General features: G+C 42.3%; 1 protein-coding gene across 2 annotated transcripts in view; it reads right to left on the minus strand.

The window, feature by feature from the left end:
- Positions 1-2,168: 2,168 nt before the first annotated feature.
- GEMIN8 (gem nuclear organelle associated protein 8) overlaps positions 2,169-21,022 on the minus strand; it is a 41,840-nt gene continuing 22,986 nt past the window's right edge. For both annotated transcript variants that reach the window (XM_083734594.1, XM_083734595.1), the window contains one exon: positions 2,169-3,082. In XM_083734594.1, coding sequence (XP_083590720.1) covers positions 2,826-3,082 — 257 coding nt within the window. In that variant the 3' untranslated portion in view covers positions 2,169-2,825. The remainder of the gene's footprint in view (positions 3,083-21,022) is intronic.

Raw genomic sequence — 21,022 nt, forward strand, 5'->3', positions numbered from 1 at the left:
GCCCACAAGTATGCTGCTTGATGATGTTCCATTGGCAGCATTGAAGCTGATTCAGCTGCCGGTCCGATCCCCTTCTATATATGGAATGGCGGTTGCAGCTTGTTCCTTTCAGCTAGCAGAATGAGCAGAATGACCCTTGATGTTGCCAAGATCTCAATATGCCCCTCCTCTCAACTCTATGCGTGGTTCGTATTGATGTCAAAAGTCAGAAATACTGGATTGCATTCCTATATGTAAGAGCTAAACTTGGGTAGAGAAACTCCCTCAGGAGTTGAGGCCAAGGAGATTTGACCTCAACCACCATGAACAGGCAAGAGAAAGGAAGAAAGAAAAGACTGCTATTGTAGTCAAGGGGAACTGATAAAGGAGAAGCATAGTCCAATTTAAGTTTGCTGTGCCTGGAGAGCAGAGCTAGGTTACGGAGGAAGCCGTCAAACTGAACTAAGAACTACAGTGGTACCTCGGGTTAAGTACTTAATTCGTTCCAGAGGTCTGTACTTAACCTGAAACTGTTCTTAACCTGAAGCACCACTTTAGCTAATGGGGCCTCCTGCTGCTGCTGCACCGCCAGAGCATGATTTCTGTTCTCATCCTGAAGCAAAGTTCTTAACCCGAGGTACTATTTGTGGGTTAGCGGAGTCTGTAACCTGAAGCGTATGTAACCCGAGGTACCACTGTGAGACTGAGCCCTGAACACTGAGTTTCCAAGTTCCCCTACCATTCTGTATTAACCACCAATGTCTTATCAGTTGTTAGGATCCCTAGTGATTTTAATTTAATATTGAACTGTCTTCCCTCCCACTTCAAAATAAAAAAATCTGGAATTTCTTGGTTCTATTAAAACAAAGTGGTGGCCCCGCCAAAAATGCTGCATTTGTAGAATTCTAGTTCAGTCAAAGAATAATATGGAAAACCCTGATCCTTAGGTGACTTGGTATGCTTTTTCTAATATGGTGGTTAATTTGAATTGATGGAAGGTGTGCTTTTTGTCACATCTAAATATTATTATTGCCAGGCTTTTTTTCAGGGGCAACTCACTGGAATTCAGTTCCGGCACCTCTCAGGTGGGCGCCATTGCCATCCTAAGAGAACAAGAGAGGCGTTCATGGTGAGTTCTGGCACTTCTTTTTCTAGAAAAAAAGCACTGATTATTATTAATTATTAAATTGGTTAGTTGCTTGATCTTGCTCAGGGCAACCCAAAGCAACTTAAAATAGCTTCTTACAATAGTGATCTTAGTGACCATTATGCTTCAGACGAATAGATAAGGTGATACACAACAAGCGTGTGAAATGTGTATGTCTGCAGAAATAAATACAGTGGTACCTGGGTTACAAACGCTTCAGGTTACATACGCTTCAGGTTACAGACTCCGCTTACCCAGAAATAGTACCTCAGGTTGCTTCAGGATGAGAACAGAAATTGTGCAGTGGCAGTGGGAATCCCCATTAGCTAAAGTGGTACCTCAGGTTAAGAACAGTTTCAGGTTAAGAATGGACCTCCAGAATGAATTAAGTTCTTAACCTGAGGTACAACTGTACTTTGTTTAAAAAGGCGTATTTTGGGTTTAGGAGTGTTCCATGCAATGCAATTTTTCAGAGGCCGATCTTAAAAAAATGCAGATCAATGTAGAAATGTACCAGAATGGCCTTGGGGATTAACAGATTCAAAAGTGCCATGGACGGGAAGTAGACTGATCCCAGGATACGGTCTGAAGACACCAAATTGCTGAGATGAAGTCTGGGTTTGGTAAATGCCTGGATGGGAGACTGCTTGGGAACCATATACATGTTGCTTTGGGTTTCATCATGGAAGAAAGGTGGGATATAAATATTATTCAATGGAACAATCTGTCCGTGCGTATGCATGGTAGACGGCATCTCAGGTTCACAGGCTTAATTGTCTTCAGAGCTGCACCTCAGCTCCCTTGAACACTTGGCAAGAAGAGTAGATTGGTGAGCTCCTAGCCAGAGTGGAGAGGCACGATTCTTGTCCCCCTCTGAGCCTATGCCCTTGATTGACTTTTGAACTGTGGTCCTTGAGCATAAGAATCAGTTCTGAAATATTTATTCCCTCCCCCCCACCCCATCCTGAGTACCAAGACCTTTAAAGATTGTCCTGCTTTCTGGTGAGGGAAATGCAATTTTGTAATGAGCTGGAAAACACACTTATAATCTCATACTTCTTTATTACCTAATCATGTAACAACAACAAACTGAAAGGAGAGGTGGGGGAAAGCTCTTCACACGTTTTCTTCTGAGGTGAAACATCACAGGCCAGGTTTCAGTCTCGAACATAACTTTCTTCTACTGGTAGAATATCTGAGAAAAACCCTCAAATAGTTAAACTACAGTCATTTAATATATTGTATCTTGGCCAATAGCTGCCTCCAGGGTATTGGTGGAAGTGACAGGAAAGAAGTCGCATTTAAAATCTAGGGCAAATCTAAGATAACATTAAAAAAATGTAAAAAAATAATAATTCTGGATAGTCTCTAACCTTTTCCCCAGCACAGCTAAGTGAAAACAAATGCTACTCCTCATTTCCTGCAGAGCCAGGGCAAGCCAAAATCAAATTACTTGAAATATATTTTTATAGAGTATTTTCCCTATCCCCTACAGTACAAATGACTAATTCAGCTCTTCCTGTTGGGTTGGAATGGGCTCTGGAAACTGGCAGACAAATTCAAATAGAGTTGGAAAGAGGAAAGGAAAATAAGAAAGGGGGCTTTTGCTGACTCTTGATTCATTCACTGAATCCTTCTGCTCGGTCGAGCATCAATTTATGGAGCCCTGAGATTCCTAAAAGGAAAAAGGATGCAAACCTTAGAGTTTCAGGGGAATAATTGGCCAGTACTTGGGTTGCTTTTTATCACAGTTCCTATCAAAGTTGAGTTGCATGGTGGTCTCCATAGCTTGGATTTTGCTGGCACCCAAGCCATAGAGTTTCTTCATTTCAGCCCCTCTCCTTTCGCCGGGCTTCTCAGCTGGGGGCTGTACCGATCGGCCTGTCGATAGGTGAAGGTCGTGGTCTGCTTCGACATACATGTCCTGGTGTTCTGCTTCAAGCTCCTGCTGTTTTCCTGTACAAAACACAAGACAGCTCCTTAAGCTGCTCCTCAGTTATGCCAGACAGGTTTAAAATTACACATGGGCCACATACGCAGACCTGAAGACATACACAGTGATGCGGGGCAGAATTTTTCCATGGAACTCTCCCCCCCCCCCCGCCACACTTCTTAAGTTCATTAGTAACAATGAATACATGCCAAATATTATGCAAGCTTGGCGGTTGGGGAGCATTTCGCTTTTGTCTGCTAAATACAAGTAAAATCTGACAATTCCCCTATTCAAAATTTTATGGGAAACACAAATCACTGGGCATATGCATAACCTTTCAAACAAAGACAATCCATACACAACTTGAGCCTTGCAAGTATGCTGGTTCCCGTTTCAACAAGCCTTGAAGCTGTAAGTACATTATCCCTTTCTTTTAAAAGCTGCACTGCTTTGCCAATTTTTCTTTGGGCACAATTCAGAGTGTTGGCAATTACCTGCACAGCAATAAACAGATTCAGGTAGATAGCCATGTTGGTCTGGCGCAGTCGAAATAAATAAAAAATTGTCCAGTAGTACCTTAGAGACCAATTAAGTTTGTTCTGGGTATAAGCTTTCATGTGCATGCACACTTCTTCAGATACAGTGGTACCTCGGGTTACATACGCTTCAGGTTACAGACTCCGCTAACCCAGAAATAGTACCTCGGGTTAAGAACTTTGCTTCAGGATGAGAACAGAAATCGTGCTCCAGCGGTGCGGCAGCAGCAGGGGCCCCCATTAGTTAAAGTGGTGCTTCAGGTTAAGAACAGTTTCAGGTTAAGTACAGACCTCAGGAACGAATTAAGTACTTAACCCGAGGTACCACTGTACATGCACACAAAACCCAGAACAAACTTAGTTGGTCTCTAAGGTGCTACTGGACAATTTCCCCCCAATAAATAGCTTGAGGCTACGATACACGAGGGACTGTCTTCTCCCAGGCCAGCACGTCTGCTTCCTAAGATCTGCTGAGGAGGTCGTGGCCCAATGGTGGCCCAAACAAGACCTGGCTAGGATGCATGAGGAAGGTTCCTCTGTGGTTGCATCTAGGCTGTTGGAATTTGCCTGCTGGAATTTGGCCTCAGCTCTCTCTGCTTTATGTCGCCTGGGGAAGACTATTGTTGTTCTCATCATCATAGCAGGCATTTGATCATCACAACCACCATTATTATGGCAGGCATTTGACCTGCCACGGTGAAAATTCTTCTGTAGCTGCCCTTCATGGGTGCATCAGATAACAAAAATCTCTTGCCTTTTTTATCTTCTTGATCATTTCATTGGCTTCAATGCTTTTAAAACTGCCACCCTGAGCACTGCCAAGTAGTTTAAAATTAAAGTTAAGGAGGGGGAAGCTCTCGCGCGGAAGTATGCAGGGGATGAGGACTATGACAAAGGGAATCAAAAGTGGACTGGGGGGAAGATAACATTTATTCCTGTTGTAAACCCTTTAAAAAAAGGAATAAGAGTGTGAACAAATTATTAGAGCAGATGTTGCACTGGAAAGAACAGACACGTCATACATGACAGAAGTTAAATTAAACTTGGTTCTCCCTCCCACCCTCCCCCAATAAAATGGGACCACCAGGCCTAAATTGTTTTGCAGCTGTGGCGATGAAATGATAGAACAGGACAGTGTAACTTTAGCCAAACCTCCGCTGGTGAAAACTGCTGACATTCTCCAGGGTAAGAGAAAGGACAGGCCTCAGCTTGCTACACATACCCGAGCTAAGCTTGTCTTGTGAAACCCAGCTGTTGGCATTGTCAAGGCACCTGCCAAATTGACAACCTCCTGAATGCTCACACAGATGCACTTTGTTTTCCCCCCTATTAAACACTACCCAAGGTGGTAGCAGCAGAGTGATAAAGTATTAAACGAGAATTGCCAGTCTTCAAGCTGATGCACTCAATCCTGCGCTGCCTGAGCGAGTTTAATTTCTGGTTAAGACTGTTAAATATTTAAGCCTTTTGCACCCATGGAAATCGACGGTGGCTCAAATTTATCTGCAGATTAAAAAAGTAAATAATTTGGATCCACAAATCAGTCTTATTCTACGAAGCCAGCTGAAAGCTGATTTCAAAAAGGAGGGCATTTTTACTTCTATTGTAATAACAAGGGATGCCACACTGGAAGAGAGAGACACTCTGCCTAGCCATACAACTGAAAGATATTTCTGACATAGCTTTAAAAGACTCAGCATATACACATTTTATAATCCCGTATTTTAAGTTTATGTGTGTACATTTGCACGCTGATCTATTTTACTGTTGGGTGGATTTTTGCCAAAATGTGTGTCTTTGCAGGAAACAGCCAGATGTGTAGATCTTCTTAAGCAGCAGCTGTGTGCCCCAAAAGCCACACTGAAAACAGCCCATCTTTGTTCTTGCTTACTGTCTCCAACAGTGAACAGGAAAGATTGTTATCTTGCATGAGAAACAGGCTGATTGTATTTATTTGATTTTGAAAATTTCTACCCTGCTGTTCAGCCCAGAAGCTCTCCGACTGGCTAACAATAGATATTAAAAATACAATTTAAACAATGGAATGGAAAAAAACAAAGACAACAAACAGTCAGAGAAGTTTCAAAAATATGTTAGTGACGCTTAGTCAATACACAAATCCAACACTTGCCTTTGTGTTTCTATCTACTTTTAATGATATTACGCATAAATCAAATTGAGATAGTGGTTAAAAGGTGTTTAATAAAATAATAATAGTAATGATGGTTGTTGTTATCTATTTCATTTATGAATCGCTTCCTATGAAGCATTGTGAAATGTTTTCACAATGAAATAAAACCATATATTGAAGAATTGCATATTTGAAAAACAGATAAAACAACAGCATGTATAAACACAATTGCATAAATAAAAATAATTCTCAAATCCAATGCAGCTACTGACTCGGATAAAAATCTTTATCACATGTAGAGAGAGATAAGGCTCCATATAGAGGGTCACTGTGTGATCCACATGCACACACACCAGAACTCATCCAGATTTCACTCATCAGTGAAATTATCTGCAGATTGTATACCAAAATGAAGTGTTTTGCAATACCTGCTTTAAAACATCTGCAATATATTTTAAGGCTAGGGGAAGGGGGGGAAACTATTTCTGTGTGTAGCAGCTCACTGACAATCTGTCTGGTTCACAAGACAAATTATACCTCACTCATGGACAATAGATATTTAAACAGTACAATCTGGAACTTCAATTTCTGGATTCCTTTCTTTGCTGGGAAGCAACGCTCACAGACAGAAAGTCTTGCCTCACCTCTAAATATTGCCATAATTTACTCTGTATCTCTCCACTATTGGCACAAACAAGCACAATTGTTTCTGGTGGTGGAAAAGCAGTTAAAGATCATTTACATTTTCACCTCCTCCCCTTTGCTTTTATTACTGTGTCACAGCTTTTAACACAAGTCTCCCCAAACCAGAAAAGAATTCTCCACCTAATATCCCCCAGTATAACGCGCTTAAATAAATTTTGGATGGCTGAACACTGTTTTGTGCCAGGCCCAAGTTTGCCGTCTAGACAGCACTGAGGTAAAAATGTATAGCATGTGTATCATAGTAAAGTCCTGAGCTTTCAAATATCGATGGATGGCATGGTTTTTTTCCATATACTGCTATTAGATATTTTAAGTATCTGTATTTAAAGTGTTCTGCCAGTGTTTGCACTGGAGGCGCAGGTGGCGCTGTGGGTTAAACCACGGAGCCTAGGACAGAAGGTCGGCGGTTTGAATCGCCATAACGGGGTGAGCTCCCGTTGCTCGGTCCCTGCTCCTGCCAACCTAGCAATTCGAAAGCACGTCAAAGTAGATAAATAGGTACTGCTCCGGCGGGAAGGTAAACGGCATTTCCGTGCGCTGCTCTGTTTCCTCTGAAGCGGCTTAGTCATGCTGGCCACATGACCTGGAAGCTGTACGCTGGCTCCCTCAGCCAATAAAGCAAGATAAGCACCGCAACCCCAGAGTCGGCCACGACTGGACCTAATGGTCAGGGGTCCCTTTACCTTTACCTTACCAGTGTTTGCAAGCTGACTTGCAGGCTTTTATAGTAAACGTGTGGTATAAGTTGCCTGAGCAAAGGTGACTATTCTGGGCAGGGACACACATTACTCTTAAGAAAAGCTCAGCTCTGCTAGCAGTACAACTTCTGCAAATTATAGAAATGCAACTATTTCCCATTCTTTAACACAAAGTTAACTGATGTCCCCAGAAGGGAACTGCGTGTCTCAGGGTAAAGATTTCACAACTCTAACCTAGGTGTTTAAACCTTAAAGGAATGTTGCCATTTTCTGTCCACGGTGGCTAAGAAGAAGTCAAATATTCTGCAACTCCTACTTATTCCAGAGAAGCTGCCAGGTAGATTTGTAGCTGGTTAACTGACCAAACCGAAAGGGTGCTCACTAATGGTTCCTCCTCATCCTGGAAAAAAGTGTGACAAGTGGGGGGCTGCAGGATTCTGCCCTGAGCCCATTGTTGTTCAACGTCTTTATAGTCCATTTGGATGAAGGAATTGAGGGAATGCTCATCAAATCTGCAGGTGACACCAAACTAGTATGGGTAGCTGTTAGACAAGAGTTCAGATTCAAGATGACCTGAACAGATTGGAGAACTGGGCCAGAACTAACAACATGAATTTCAATAGGGACAACTGTAAGGTTCTACACTTAGGCATGAAGAACCAACAGCACATAAATAAGACAAGGGAAACTTGGATTGCCAGTAAAAAGGTAAAGGTAAAGGACCCCTGACAGTTAAGTCCAGTCACGAACGACTCTGGGGTTGCGGGGCTCATTTTGCTTTACTGGCCAAGGGAGCCAATGTTTGCCCACAGACAGTTTTTCCGGGTCATGTGGCCAGTATGACTAAGCCGCTTCTGGCGCAACGGAACACCGAGACCAGAGAAGTGCATGGAAACACCATTTACCTTCCCGCCTGAGCAGTACCTATTTATCTATTTGCACTTTAACATGCTTTCGAACTGCTAGGTTGGCAGGAGCAGGGACTGAACAACAGGAGCTCACCCCATCACGGGGATTCAAACTGCCAACCTTCCAATTGGTAAGCCCTAGGCTCTGTGGTTTAGACCACAGCGCCACCCGTGTGGCGGTAGTACATGTGAAAAAGATCTAGGGGTCTTAGTAGACCACAAGCTGAACATGAGTGAACTGGGTGATGCAACAGCAAAATAAATCTAATGCTATTCTAGGCTGCTTCAAAAGAAGTAATTGTACCACTCTATTCTGTCTTGGCCAGACCACACCTGGAGTCCTGTGCCCAGTTCTGAGCACCACAATTTAAGAAGGATATTGACAAGCTGGAACGTGTGCTGAGGAGGGTGACCAAGATGATCAAGGGTCTAGAAACCAAGCCTTATGAGGAACAGTTGAGGGAGTTGGGTATGTTTAGCCCAGAGAAGAGACATATCTTCAAATGTCTAAAGCGCTGTCACATGGAAGAGGAAGCAAGCTTGTTTCCTTCGCTCCAGCGGCCAGGACCCAAGCCAATGGATTCAAGTTACAAGAAAGGAGATTCTGACTAAACATCAGGAAGAACTTTCTGATGGTAAGAGCTGTTCGGCAGTGAAACAGTTTCCCTCAGGAGGTGTTGGACTAGATGACTGTCAGGGATCCTTCAAACTCTACAATTCTATGATTCTATGAACAGCAGTTAAGAGATTTTTAGATTAGAGAATTTCCCCTGATGTTTATTCTTTTTGTCCTTGCAGAAAATGTTTAAAATATACTCTGTGATAGGCTTTATTTCTAATCAACAGATACGAAACAGCCATTTGAACTATGCAGCGACATAAAAACAATCTTACAGATTCTTGAAGACCATCGTTTATACAATGACTTCATTGTGGGCCAGTATTCAAATTAAACAAACTGAAGTTCTGCCAATGCACACAAAATGAACCAACAAATTGGATGGCAGCATTCATTAGTTTTAAGCTTTCAACCTAGAGCATTATTTACTCCACGCTTATGGAAGATCGCTGGCAACACAGGAATTAGAGCAAAGGATAACTCCAAAGCATGCCGTTTTTATTGGTTTCCCGAATGCCGAAACACATTGCAGCAAAGTGCATGACTTTAAAGAGCTCCATCCCTATCTAATTACAATTAGGAAGTGATTTTGTTTCCAGAAAGCATTATATGCACAAGGCATGTACAAGATCGGGTTTGGTGGGGTTACAAGAGAGGAATGTAGAGCGCTGCCTTATAGAGACTCACACCGTTATTCCATCATTGCTGGCTGGTTGTGGGTATCCAGTGTTTCAGACAAGGGAGATTCCCAGTCCTGCCTGGAGATTCTGGGGATTTCAAAACATCTGCTCTACCACTGAGCTATAGCTCTGCCCTGTATATTTCTAGTATTCTCTGTGTGCAAATCTCTACCAGTTGAGAAGCACCTTTTGTGGCTAGGTCCCACTTTTGTCCTTCCACCATCATAGAATCATAGAATTGCACAGCTGGAAGGGATCCTGTGGATCATCTACTCCAATGCCCTGCGATGCAGGAATATGTAGATGTTCCATATGGGGGTGGAACCTACAACTGTGGCATTATCGGCACCATGCTCTAGCCCACAGGTTTTCAACCTTTTGGAGTCCATGGCTCCCTTGACCAACTACATTCTTTCTGTGGCTCCCCTGTGGGGCTCAGGTGCCCAGTTATGTCACCCCTTGCCTGCCGAGCTGGCAGCCTCTCACCCTTTTTCAAACACTCTCCTTTGTGGAGTGTTCCCTCAGCCTCCTCTTCTCTCCTCTTTCCTTGGGAGTCCTACAGGCAGGTGCTGCAGGCGCCTCTGCTCCTTGCAACCAGCACCCCCTGGCCAGCTCCAGAAGACCATTTGCCTGGGGAGCTTGTAGGCAGGGCTCCTGCAACAATCAGCTGTGTAAGCCTCTGGGAGGCAGAGATGCAAGAGGGCATCAAAAGGAAAGAGGGACAGAGGCCAGTGTTGCCCACGGCACCCCTGACCATCATTCATTGTGCCATAGCACACTTGTCGAAAACTACTACTCTAGCCAACTGAGATAACCAGGTGAAGACTTCCTGAATTTAGACAGGCCTTTTATATTGTGCCAAATGGATTTTTGTCTTTATTTATGGCTCATCATTGTGGCCTCTGCTGTTTCATCATTGATTGAGCTTTTATTGGTTTTATCTGCTCTTCTTTAAAATCTTACCGTTAAATTGTTTTAAACTATTTTATTGTGTTTTTATGCTATTAATTTGCAGATTTATAAACTGTGTTGCAAGCAAAAGTTACCAAAGTGTGTTCATTTTTATCGTCACTGGGTGCTATTGCGAAACTTTGTTCTTCTCAAAACCAGAATCACAATCCATGGTTCAAGTGACAAATATTCCTGATTTGTTTGTGATATAATTGGGACCATTATGCATGTGAGCATTCGATGTCATGGGACAGAGCACTGGATTTGAAGACCCTTAAAGCTTACCGTGATTTTAAGTCAATCACTCTCTTAGTCCAGCCAATTTTACAGAACAATTGCTAGAATGACTTGGGCATGATGATGGGGCTGGAATTGCCCAGAAAGTGATGGCTAAGAAAGGGACCATGCAACACCTGCTTACATCCCTCTGAGTTGAGTCCAATTGTTGAAAAGTATGGAGTCCAGTGAGTTCTTGTGTGGGACAAACAGAAACATGACTGTGTGCTATGTGGCCCCTTCTTGGGTGCTTTCAAACATATTTCAGTATACCTGAAGGAGCGTCTCCACCCTCATTGTTCAGCCCGGACACTGAGCTCCAAGGGCCTTCTGGCAGTTCCCTCACTGTAAGAAGTGAGGTTATAGGGAACCAGGCAGAGGGCCTCCTTGGTAGTGGTGCCTGCCCCGTGGAACGCTCTCCCATCAGATGTTAAGGAAATAAACAACGACCTGACTTTAGAAGACATCTGAAGGCAGCCCTGTTTAGGGAAGTTTTTAATGTTTGATGTTTTATTGTGTATTTAATATTCTGTTGTCAGCCAGATAGGTGGGGTGGTAATAATAATAATAATAATAATAATAATAATAATAATAATAATAATAATAAAATTATTATTATTACAATCTTTGAAACCTCAGGTGTTTTGCTGTAGTACAACTCCCACCATCTCTTACCACTGACCATGATGGGAGCTGATCTACCTAACTCCTCCAGAAGAAAAAGGTAACAGTGAATGGACACTAAATCATACTACCAGCATGAGGATTTAATGATCTGTTAAATAGATGCACTGTCCAGGATGGCAACAATACTGCAGTAGAAGCCAACTGCTATGAATAAGATAAAACTATCATAAGGATTACAAATGCAGGCAACTTGCCATTCATAGACATGTCATTTCCTTTCCTTATAGATAAGGATACATTTACACACAAATGGCCAAAATAACCATCAGTTTGGCATTACAACACACTGTTCTTCCCAGGGGGAAAAAAAAACCAAACTAAAGGGAAAATGTCAAAATACAAAACAGAAATGTGTTGTGCTATAGAGCCTGCTAAGGTGCTGACACAGAGTTTTACTGGACAAAGAAGCAAGGAGGAATTTCTAACAGTGGGCTACCTAACCTGCAAAAGAGGGAAGAGGTGTATGAGAAGCTCCAATATGGCAGAAACCATATTTTCCAAGTCAAGTGCATTCAATGCAACTACGGTATGCCTTTTAAGCTGAGGGAGTCCTAGAGGAAAACACACAATTGAAACTGCTGTAAGGAAAGCTGCTGTCAATAAGACATCAGCATAATGGCTGTTTCAATACAGGCAGAGTGGGAGAGGAATTGGCAATAACTGTGCATTGATCTACAAAATTATTATTTCTTTCCAACATCGTAGGGTCTCTGGAAAGAGTAATCAACTAATGGCCTTTTAAAGATCCTTGGATAAAAAACCAAAACCCTATGGAATCAAATCAAAATGTTTTCTTTTAAAAAACACACCGTATTTTCTTCTTTATAAATACGTATAATAACTATTTTATTTAAGCTAGCTTGCTTGGCAGCATCGGGAGCAATGGTTTGTAAAACCAATGAAGGCTTGGGTTCTGATGCAAGAACAAGACAGTCAGGGCACTTTTTAAAATTAGAATGCAAAAAGATTAGCAACCCTACAGAAGTGTAAATAAAGAAAATAATTGAACATCACCACTGAAATACTCATTCCAATGTGATATAAATAAAAAACCCTTTTTATGTAGCTGCCTGTTTCTGTTCTTTCCTTAGCATGTGAAGAATAAGCAAAATGTGTCCAAAATGGTTTTATACCAATTAGATGGAGTTGGTGGCTGCAATTGTTTCTATGATGAAACAGTACCATAGCCTTCCTCTACCTGGTGTCCTCCAGATATTGTTGGACTCCAACTCCTATTAATCCCAGACAGAATGAACAGTTGCTGAAGGATAATGGGAGTTGTAGTCCAGCAACAGCTGGAAGACTCCAGGTGTTGGACAGCTGCAGTACAGATTCTGGCAGAGGTTACTGAACACACCATCACTTCCAAAGTACGTCATTTAAGAGCAGTGTTTCTGAGTATAGTACTAGGAATTTCATATCATTTTGACAGTTCTATCAGGGGACAGATATCAGCGGAACAGGGCTTTTGAAAAGGCTTTTACATTAATATTTTTTACACTGAAAAGGCTCTGTTACATTAATAGTTTTTTTTGCAATATTATCCCACAATCAGATCCGTTCATCATCAAATATACTTTCCCCAAAACCCCATTCCAATTTGTACTTGAAATGTAATTTCCTCTTATACATTGACAGAATCAAATAATATCATTTACTTACTAATCCTCTTGGCAAAGGGGGCAGTATGAGCTTTTCTGCAAAGGTTTCCCCATGTTTATTCTGGTCTTTTTGAGTCCTTGTAACATTTTTAATCTGAAGATAGTGAAACCAAATTGGCCCACTGCCTGCCATTTCTTGAAATGGAGAAGTATTGTCTTTCAAAAGATCTGTAATTTTAAATAGCTGAAACTGATACCAATCAGGAAATCCCCCAGCAGTAAATCAGTATGATGGAATACTGATGTTAGTCAACCTAACTCTTCTCTTATCAAACCATTGTGATCTGGCAAGTGGCATCTTCTTGCTCACGTTTTAATCTAAAATCAGCCAGTCAAATGTTGCTGTGAATCTTGAAGCAAAGGGCTCTTTTCTGGTGCTTTCTGCTAACAGGTTGGGGCTGTGAAAATCCCAAGTATGAAGGTTAACTGAACTGTGTAATTAGGTGGAAATAGGCAAAGATCTGTAGACCTCAGAAGCCTTCCTTGTTCAGAAGGTGCCTGTAAGAGTGTACCTACCAATGGATGTCATAGCTGAGAAAAATGGGTTGAAACCCAACTAGTCTTGCTCAGAACAGAACCAGTGAAATTAATGAACATTACTAACTTAGGTTTGTTCACTTCAATGGGTCCACACTGCTTAGGGCTAGCATTAGATAAAACCCAGTGTTAGCCAAGTATCAGCTTAGCAACTTAGACCTCATCCATCCAGATGGGGACTGGTGGAAGCACCTTAACCATGTCAAAGGCCACAATTAATTCCACTTAACTTTGCCTGCCCCAGCCTACCACCCATCAGTTCCACTGAGTGAACTCAGTTCTAGTGTTTGAGAAAGATATTATCTCTGTCTACTTTCCCCACTGCAAGCCAATCCAATCCAAATAACTTTATTGTACTAGACATTGGCCATGACAAATCTGAATCAAAAATAAATACAAGCAAAAGGGGTGTCACGCCACAAATAATGGTCTCTATTTAGATCTCTGCGTCTCCCTTACAGTTCACTGCTATATTGTCCAGGGTCTTCTTTCTGATCTTTTTGGCTGCCAAAGCAAAAAGGGTGACATAAAGCCACTGAAGAATTTAGAACCTTCTCTGTAAGGGACGTGGGTGGCGCTGTGGGTTAAACCACAGAGCCTAGGACTTGCCAATCAGAAGGTCAGCAGTTCGAATCCCCGTGATGGGGTGAGCTCCTGTTGCTCGGTCCCTGCTCCTGCCAACCTAGCAGTTCGTAAGCACGTCAAAGTGCAAGTAGATAAATAGGTACCGCTCCAGTGGGAAGGTAGACGGCATTTCTGTGTGCTGCTCTGGTTTGCCAGAAGCGGCTTAGTCATGCTGGCCACATGACCCGGAAGCTGTACGCCGGCTCCCTCGGACAATAAAGCGAGATGAGCTCCGCAACCCCAGAGTCGGCCACGACTAGACCTAATGGTCAGGGGAGAGACATCTTTCCTGCATGGACGGTCAGGTGAAAAATCGCCTCCTGGGTCCGATGTATAGTGGGCAATATACTGTGGTACCTCGGATTACATACGCTTCAGGTTACATACGCTTCAGGTTACAGACTCTGCTAAATAGTGCTTCAAGTTAAGAACTTTGCTTCAGGATGAGAACAGAAATTGTGCTCCGGCGGCGCGGCAGCAGCAGGAGGCCCCATTAGCTAAAGTGGTGCTTCAGGTTAAGAACAGTTTCAGGTTAAGTACGGACCTCCGGAACGAATTAAGTACTTAACCTGAGGTACCACTGTACTAAATAGTGCAAGATGTCTTCCATCTACGGTTGCCCACATATACAAAGTCGTCTTCCGTCTAGGACGTCGGAGGGGACAGCTTGAAAACACAGCTCAGTAAAAGTGAATCTAAGTGAGGCTGGCCGGAGATTCAACAGGTAACTGGCTCTAAAATAGACCACATTTAGAAGTGGGAACCAAGGAGAGCATTTAAAGAATTTGATTGTATACTGCAAGCTTGATTATATAAACTCACAGACCTCCCCAGGCCAATACATTCCCCCCCCCACAAACTAAAAATTTCAAAAAATTAAGTTTTTCCTTGGACAGTCAAGGAATTGTTCTAGATTAGAAAGCGTATTAGAGAATAAAGAGCCGGTGTGCTTTTGTGGTTAGAGTGTCAGAGTAGGACCTGGGAGACGAGGGTTCGAATCCCCATTCTGCCCTGAAGCTCACAGGGTGACTGTGGGCCACTCATTCATTGCCTCTCAGCCTAACCTACCTCACAGGGTTGTTGTGGGGATTAAAAATAAGCCACTTTGAGCTCCTTGGAGGACAGGTGGGATAGAAATGGAAAATAAAATAAAATAAAATAAAAATAATAATAATAATTATTATTATTATTATTAATAATAATAATAATAATAATAATAATGTTCCAGCTTGCCTCCATAAGGGCCAGAGAAGCATTGTCTGTCTTATGCTATGCCATTGGGAATTGTCTTCTCCAGTCCAGAGGAGACGGTAAGCACACATTCAATTTACTTCAATACATCACAGATGCCACTATGAAATCTGTAACATCTGTGGTCCGGTACATTCCAACTATTCCCTAATATTACCAAATAATAATAGTAATAATAATAATAGTGCAGGATCAGACATTGGCAGTTGCTTTTAGAAAGGATCAAGTCTACAGCAATAAGATTACAGGCAGACCAGCTGACTCTGCTGCACTGTCTCTCCTCCCCCCGCAAGGCTCCAATCTGTCTCCGTCGACAGCTCTGATACCAGACGAAGCCAGTAGCTGCATTTAATGGAGGATTAAACTCAGCACATCTTGGTGTGTTTTTACTCACATACTTTGCACACGGTCTATTAGAATAATGCATTACCCTATTCTACTAGGATAATGCATCGATATACTGAAATAAAAATGACTGAAACCCAGAAACTATTTGGCCAATAATCATATTTGCCTGAGCTTTAAACAATAATAAGATTAATAAAGTATCAGTACAGTTGTAAACTCAATTATGAACGAAGAAGCTGATTTCAAGTAACATGATTTTAGCGGAATGTAATCCATAAGTAAATGTGACGGGTGGGTGTCACTTCAACATGAGACAATTGTTTTAGAAAGTATCTTTCCATCCTTTCAAAGACGTAAAACACACATGCACACAATGAAAGAAATTGAGTATTCTGGTGAAGCTAGGTTTAACAAAGCAGAACTGGGGGGGGGGGAATATAATGCCTACTATATTCTGTATTTCCCCGTAAAAGATTCTAAGTGTTAAACACACTATGTGATTGTTAACTACTACTTCTTTAAATACAAATACGCTACCGCCAGGAATAGTACCTCCAGCTGTCTAGCAGTTGTCTGAGTAACTATTGGTGCATAGACAAAGGATAATGTAAGTTCCACCGATCAGGATAAAGCTGGTCTCAGGAAGTAAAAAAATAAAATAAAATAAAATTGTTTCCATGCTTCTTGGCAACCCAGCCGGCCGCCTTGTCCATCAGTTTAGCAAAGGGGCCCTTAAGGGGGTTATAACTGAAGAACACAAGTTTGTGCAGTGAAATCCTATGTCCCCCTCCTCTCCCTCCCTTTTAGTCGTCCTTCATATTCTTTTTTTTTTTTTTTTTGCCATCAGATCACTCTTAACAGATAAGCTGTGCGAAGCTTCATTTTTTTTCTTTCTTTTTTCAATCTACAGATTAATTAAAAGCCCCCAGGTTAAATCAATGGCACCCGCCACTCAGCATGGGTGCATAGCCATTTACTCACACACTAAATGTGTGACATGGAAGAGGAGGAATCCGGCCACAGGGATTTTCACGTGCCTGGATACTGTCCTACTGTCCTCAATTCTTCGTTTTGCTTCATCCTAGGAGGCAAGTCTGAAGACGGAGCTACAATCTCATTTTGCCATTAGGAGGTCTTAAGCAAAACGCTCTCTCCAGAGCCGGCCATAATATCAGGTGAAGCGAGATGTCTGCCTCCAGAAGCTGATTTTGGGTGTCACAAAAGGGCAGCCAAATGCTAATTATTTAATCTGTTTACTTGTGAATTATATTGTTAAGGCCATTGAAAGGGAGAAGCGCTTCTGGTTTAATATTTATATCCCACTCAACCAACAACAAATGTTGAGGTCAAAGCCACTTGCAATAATCACAGTAGCATTTAAAAAAGCAACACATGTTACAATCACTATAATATGAAACACAACAGCATATAAAGCAAACAACAACAACAAATCCATCAAAACAATTAATGCAATTCAACGAAGAAGTAGAAACTCATGCAATTCAACAAAGATGTAGAAACTTGTAGTATAGCCAGAGTACTTCCTGCTGTGGGCTAGGAGGAGGTTCTGAGGGGGCAATTTTCAAGATAGCAAGTCTGAGAAGTGTTCTATATGAGGGATTTTTGACTTGAAAAGCCAACCCAGTCGACACTCCTACCCCTCTGCAATATTAATAGGAGAGTATTTCGTAAGGCTGTGTTGCATGACTCTGTAAGCTATACCTGCTTCTGCATACCTGCAAAAATAATGGGCCATTTTTATTTTTTAAAAACTAGTCAGTAAATAATAAATCACAAGAAATAAAATCTGAAAGGAAAAACAGCAGGAACCCTCCTCTCTTTACTGCTGTTTTGTGTTTGGCTGTGGAAACGCCAGTGCCATGATAAAAGCCCAGATATCTCCACCGGAGAGTTTTCATAGAGTTCTCATAGAATCACAGAATCGTAGATTTGGAAGGGACCATGAGGGTCATCTAGTCCAATCCCCTGCAATGCAGGCATCTTTTTTGCCCAATGTGGGCAACCACAACCGTGAAGTTCAGAGTCTCACAGGCACAGAAAAACCAAGGATCATAGTCAACTGAGTTCTATTTGGAGGAGACACACTGAAAGGACCTACGTTAGTCAGGTACGTTAATCTAACCCCTTCCAATGCTGGTGTTGCACGAGAGAGAGAGAAATGGTGCTTTTCTAAGGTAACAAGGGCCTGCAGGCTATGTGATTCACCACCCCAATATACAGTATTGGGATTGTATCCAGTGTCAGTTATACTCAGCATAGTCCCATTGTAATTAATGGACAGAGGTCCACCAAGGAGGCCTGATAGAGAACCATCTTATCTGGGTCCCTCCTGTCCTATTGACTCAGAGGATTAGCCTCCCGCCCCTTTTTTCAGCCTCACAAATTGCAAAATAAGCCCAGGGTGTTTTAACCAGCCAGAGGTGGAACAAACCAGGTCTGCTTCGGAGCTGTCCAAGGTCCTGGCCTTGCCTGCTCTCCAATTGGACTTCACTTGGCGTGGCCATTTCCTGCTTCCTCTGCAACCCTCAAGCTCTTGAATCATCTGGAAAGACCCACAGAGAAGCCTGGAATCATAGAATTGCAGAGTTGGAAGGGATCCCGAGGGTCATCTAGCCCAACCCTGTGAAATACAGGAATCTTCTGCCCAAAATGAGGAGGGGGGGGGGTTATTGAGTTGTTCTTGTTTTTATTTTGATTATGTATTTCATGTTTTTATATTATGATTTTGTTCTTTAACTGCCCTGAGACCTGTGTATATAGGGTGGTATACAAATTTAATAAACAACAACAACAACAACATGGGGCTCAAACCCACAACCCTGGGATTAAGATTACATATTCAAGTAACACTATCATTGGACCAATGACATTAGAGCAATATTTTACTAAAATGTATTATTTTTGTGATCATTGCACTATCCAAGAATCACACTCTATAACTATGGAGATTGAAAGGCTGCCCCTTTGAAGTTTGATAGACTGCAAGAACATCAGCTGAAATGCTATACTTGAAGGATCTTTCTATAAAAACAAACAAATAAGGGAATTGGTCAGAGTTTCTGAAATCTCCCTGGGAAAAACAAAGGACGAGAGTTCCCACCAAGTAGCACAACTGTTTCAACCTATACAATATAATTATGTCACAGCATTTTACAATGGCAACATGAGCCTTCCAGCTGTGGAGCTATCCAGCTGCAGCATGAAGAGCAAATTATTCTAAGTGACATTTTTATCACTAAGTGGACAGTTTCGCTGATGCTTTGTCCAAGTATTGCTAATGTGCTTTCACATGTCTGACTGATTTACTGGTCCCCAGCCACATTTCATCATAAAGTCTCCCCAAGCGACAAGTATCAATTCAGTCTCCCTCCCCTTCATCCAGGTGTGCTCAGACATACAGTCAGTCTTTAAATAACAGACAGGCTGACAAGAATGAATGAGGTGTCACACAAAAAACCAAAACAGGATCTGGGGTGAATAAAAGAAATACAATGCCCACTGGAGCCTGTCACTGAAAAAAATGTAACCACTACAAGCATGTCTTCTTTTACTTCAGAAAGGCCTCTCAAAGACAATGAACACATTTCATTTTTTCTTCAGACAGAAGCCATGACAGAGAGACATACTTGACATGACAAATGTCTGCCCCATTTACATATAAAGGGATGACTTGGGAGGAGGCGTTTTGCCCTTTGCACAAAATGGAGCAAAGCTCACACACAGCTCGTTCACTTAGTATAGGGGGGAGCCAACAGCATGCCCCCCAGATGTTTCTCCAACTGCCATCAGCTTCAGTCAGCATAGGCAATGGTCAGGGATGTTGAGGGTTGTAGTCTGGCAATACCTTGAGGGCACCATTTTGGCTGCCCTGGAATAGTTAAAATGCTTGTGACCTTCCATGACATCACAGAAACCCAAGACACTCATTGAATTACCAGCACCACACCCCTTAGCAAGCTCAGGACAATGCAGAAGACTCTCCAACAGAACTGAGTGCTTCAGAAAATAGTTTCTCTTCACACTAGTCTCTTAGTAGGGTACAGACATTGAAATGACTCCAGCCTAAAAACAGAATGCTAAGGAAACAAAATGATGGACTGCGAAAGGTCTTTGCTCTAATGTCCTCCCCCCTCTCCCCCAAGACCATGGACTGGTCCATTTCAGCTGCTCTGTAGCCTCCAGAAATTGCCTCCAATAGCAGAGGTGATGATGGCATGTCAAAGCAGAAGCCCAGTTTGAAAGTGCAATTATTTGCCTGGCAAAGTGAGGCTTCCCATCCTTAAGCTGTACTCTTTCAGAAGATGGCATAGTTGTCATATGCTCCGGTTCAAAGATCTCATAACATGCTAGGTAAGGGGAGCAGAGGCTGCTCAGTTTGGCGCCAGCAGCCACGGCTGAAGGACACCTTATCCTGTCTCCTTTGCTCCCCTGCTAACTGGAACACCTTGAGTCCGGAGCATGTAGAAACACACAGCCGTGGTGGTGGGAATGGAACCCCTTTTCCTAAATCACGGTCTGAAATGGCAGCCATTTCCCACACCCAGATGTAGTGTGTAGAACGAAGTGACAAGCCACTCTCGATGCTATGGCTAGGAGCTGTCCTTATGTAGAAACAGCAATTTGTAAACTAGCCCTTAAACTCATGTCAAGCTACAAACTGACTGGACTACAGAAGGAACAGGTGTTTTCTCCTCTTTCAGTGTGTGTGTGTGTGTGTGTGTGTGTGTGTGTGTGTTTTCTTCCCCTCCTACTTCCCCATCAATCTCAATATGGAGCAAAAGTCCTCAGATGCCTGTGGCAAGGCAGCTCTGAATCATCTGGAACACATTTCCTAATAAACCTCAAACTACAACGTTTGACAGAATTAGATAAACATCATAATATCCATTACCGGCGCTATTTAATCCAATACAAAAACTCCGTTCAAATCTGAAGTTTAAGATTGGTTTCTAATTGTATTTGGCGACACGCTGCAGCATTCTAAAACAATTAGCTACATTCAGAAAGTACATTAAACTTGGCAAGGGACTGAAGGCAAAAGTTGAAGGGCAAAGTTATGGTAGCGAGGAACGAATGTAACAGCTCTCTTTGGAGAAGTAAACACACGAAAATAAATCTGATTTGGGGAAGATCAGGCAGCTTCCTGTCTCAAATGCACCTTGCTGTCTCTTCTGCAAGGAAAGAGCCATTTTCACTGGAGAGGAAAGCAGCAATCATAGTGACATTTGTAACTGAATATATGCATGGACAGATGTTGGACTATATATGGCCCAAGGTCCAGTTTCCCACACAGCTATAACCTACACCGGGTGACCTTGGGTTCAGCTTGC

Source organism: Podarcis gaigeae (genome assembly GCF_964106915.1).
Source record: "Podarcis gaigeae genome assembly, chromosome: 4".
NCBI classification, from domain to species: domain Eukaryota; kingdom Metazoa; phylum Chordata; class Lepidosauria; order Squamata; family Lacertidae; genus Podarcis; species Podarcis gaigeae.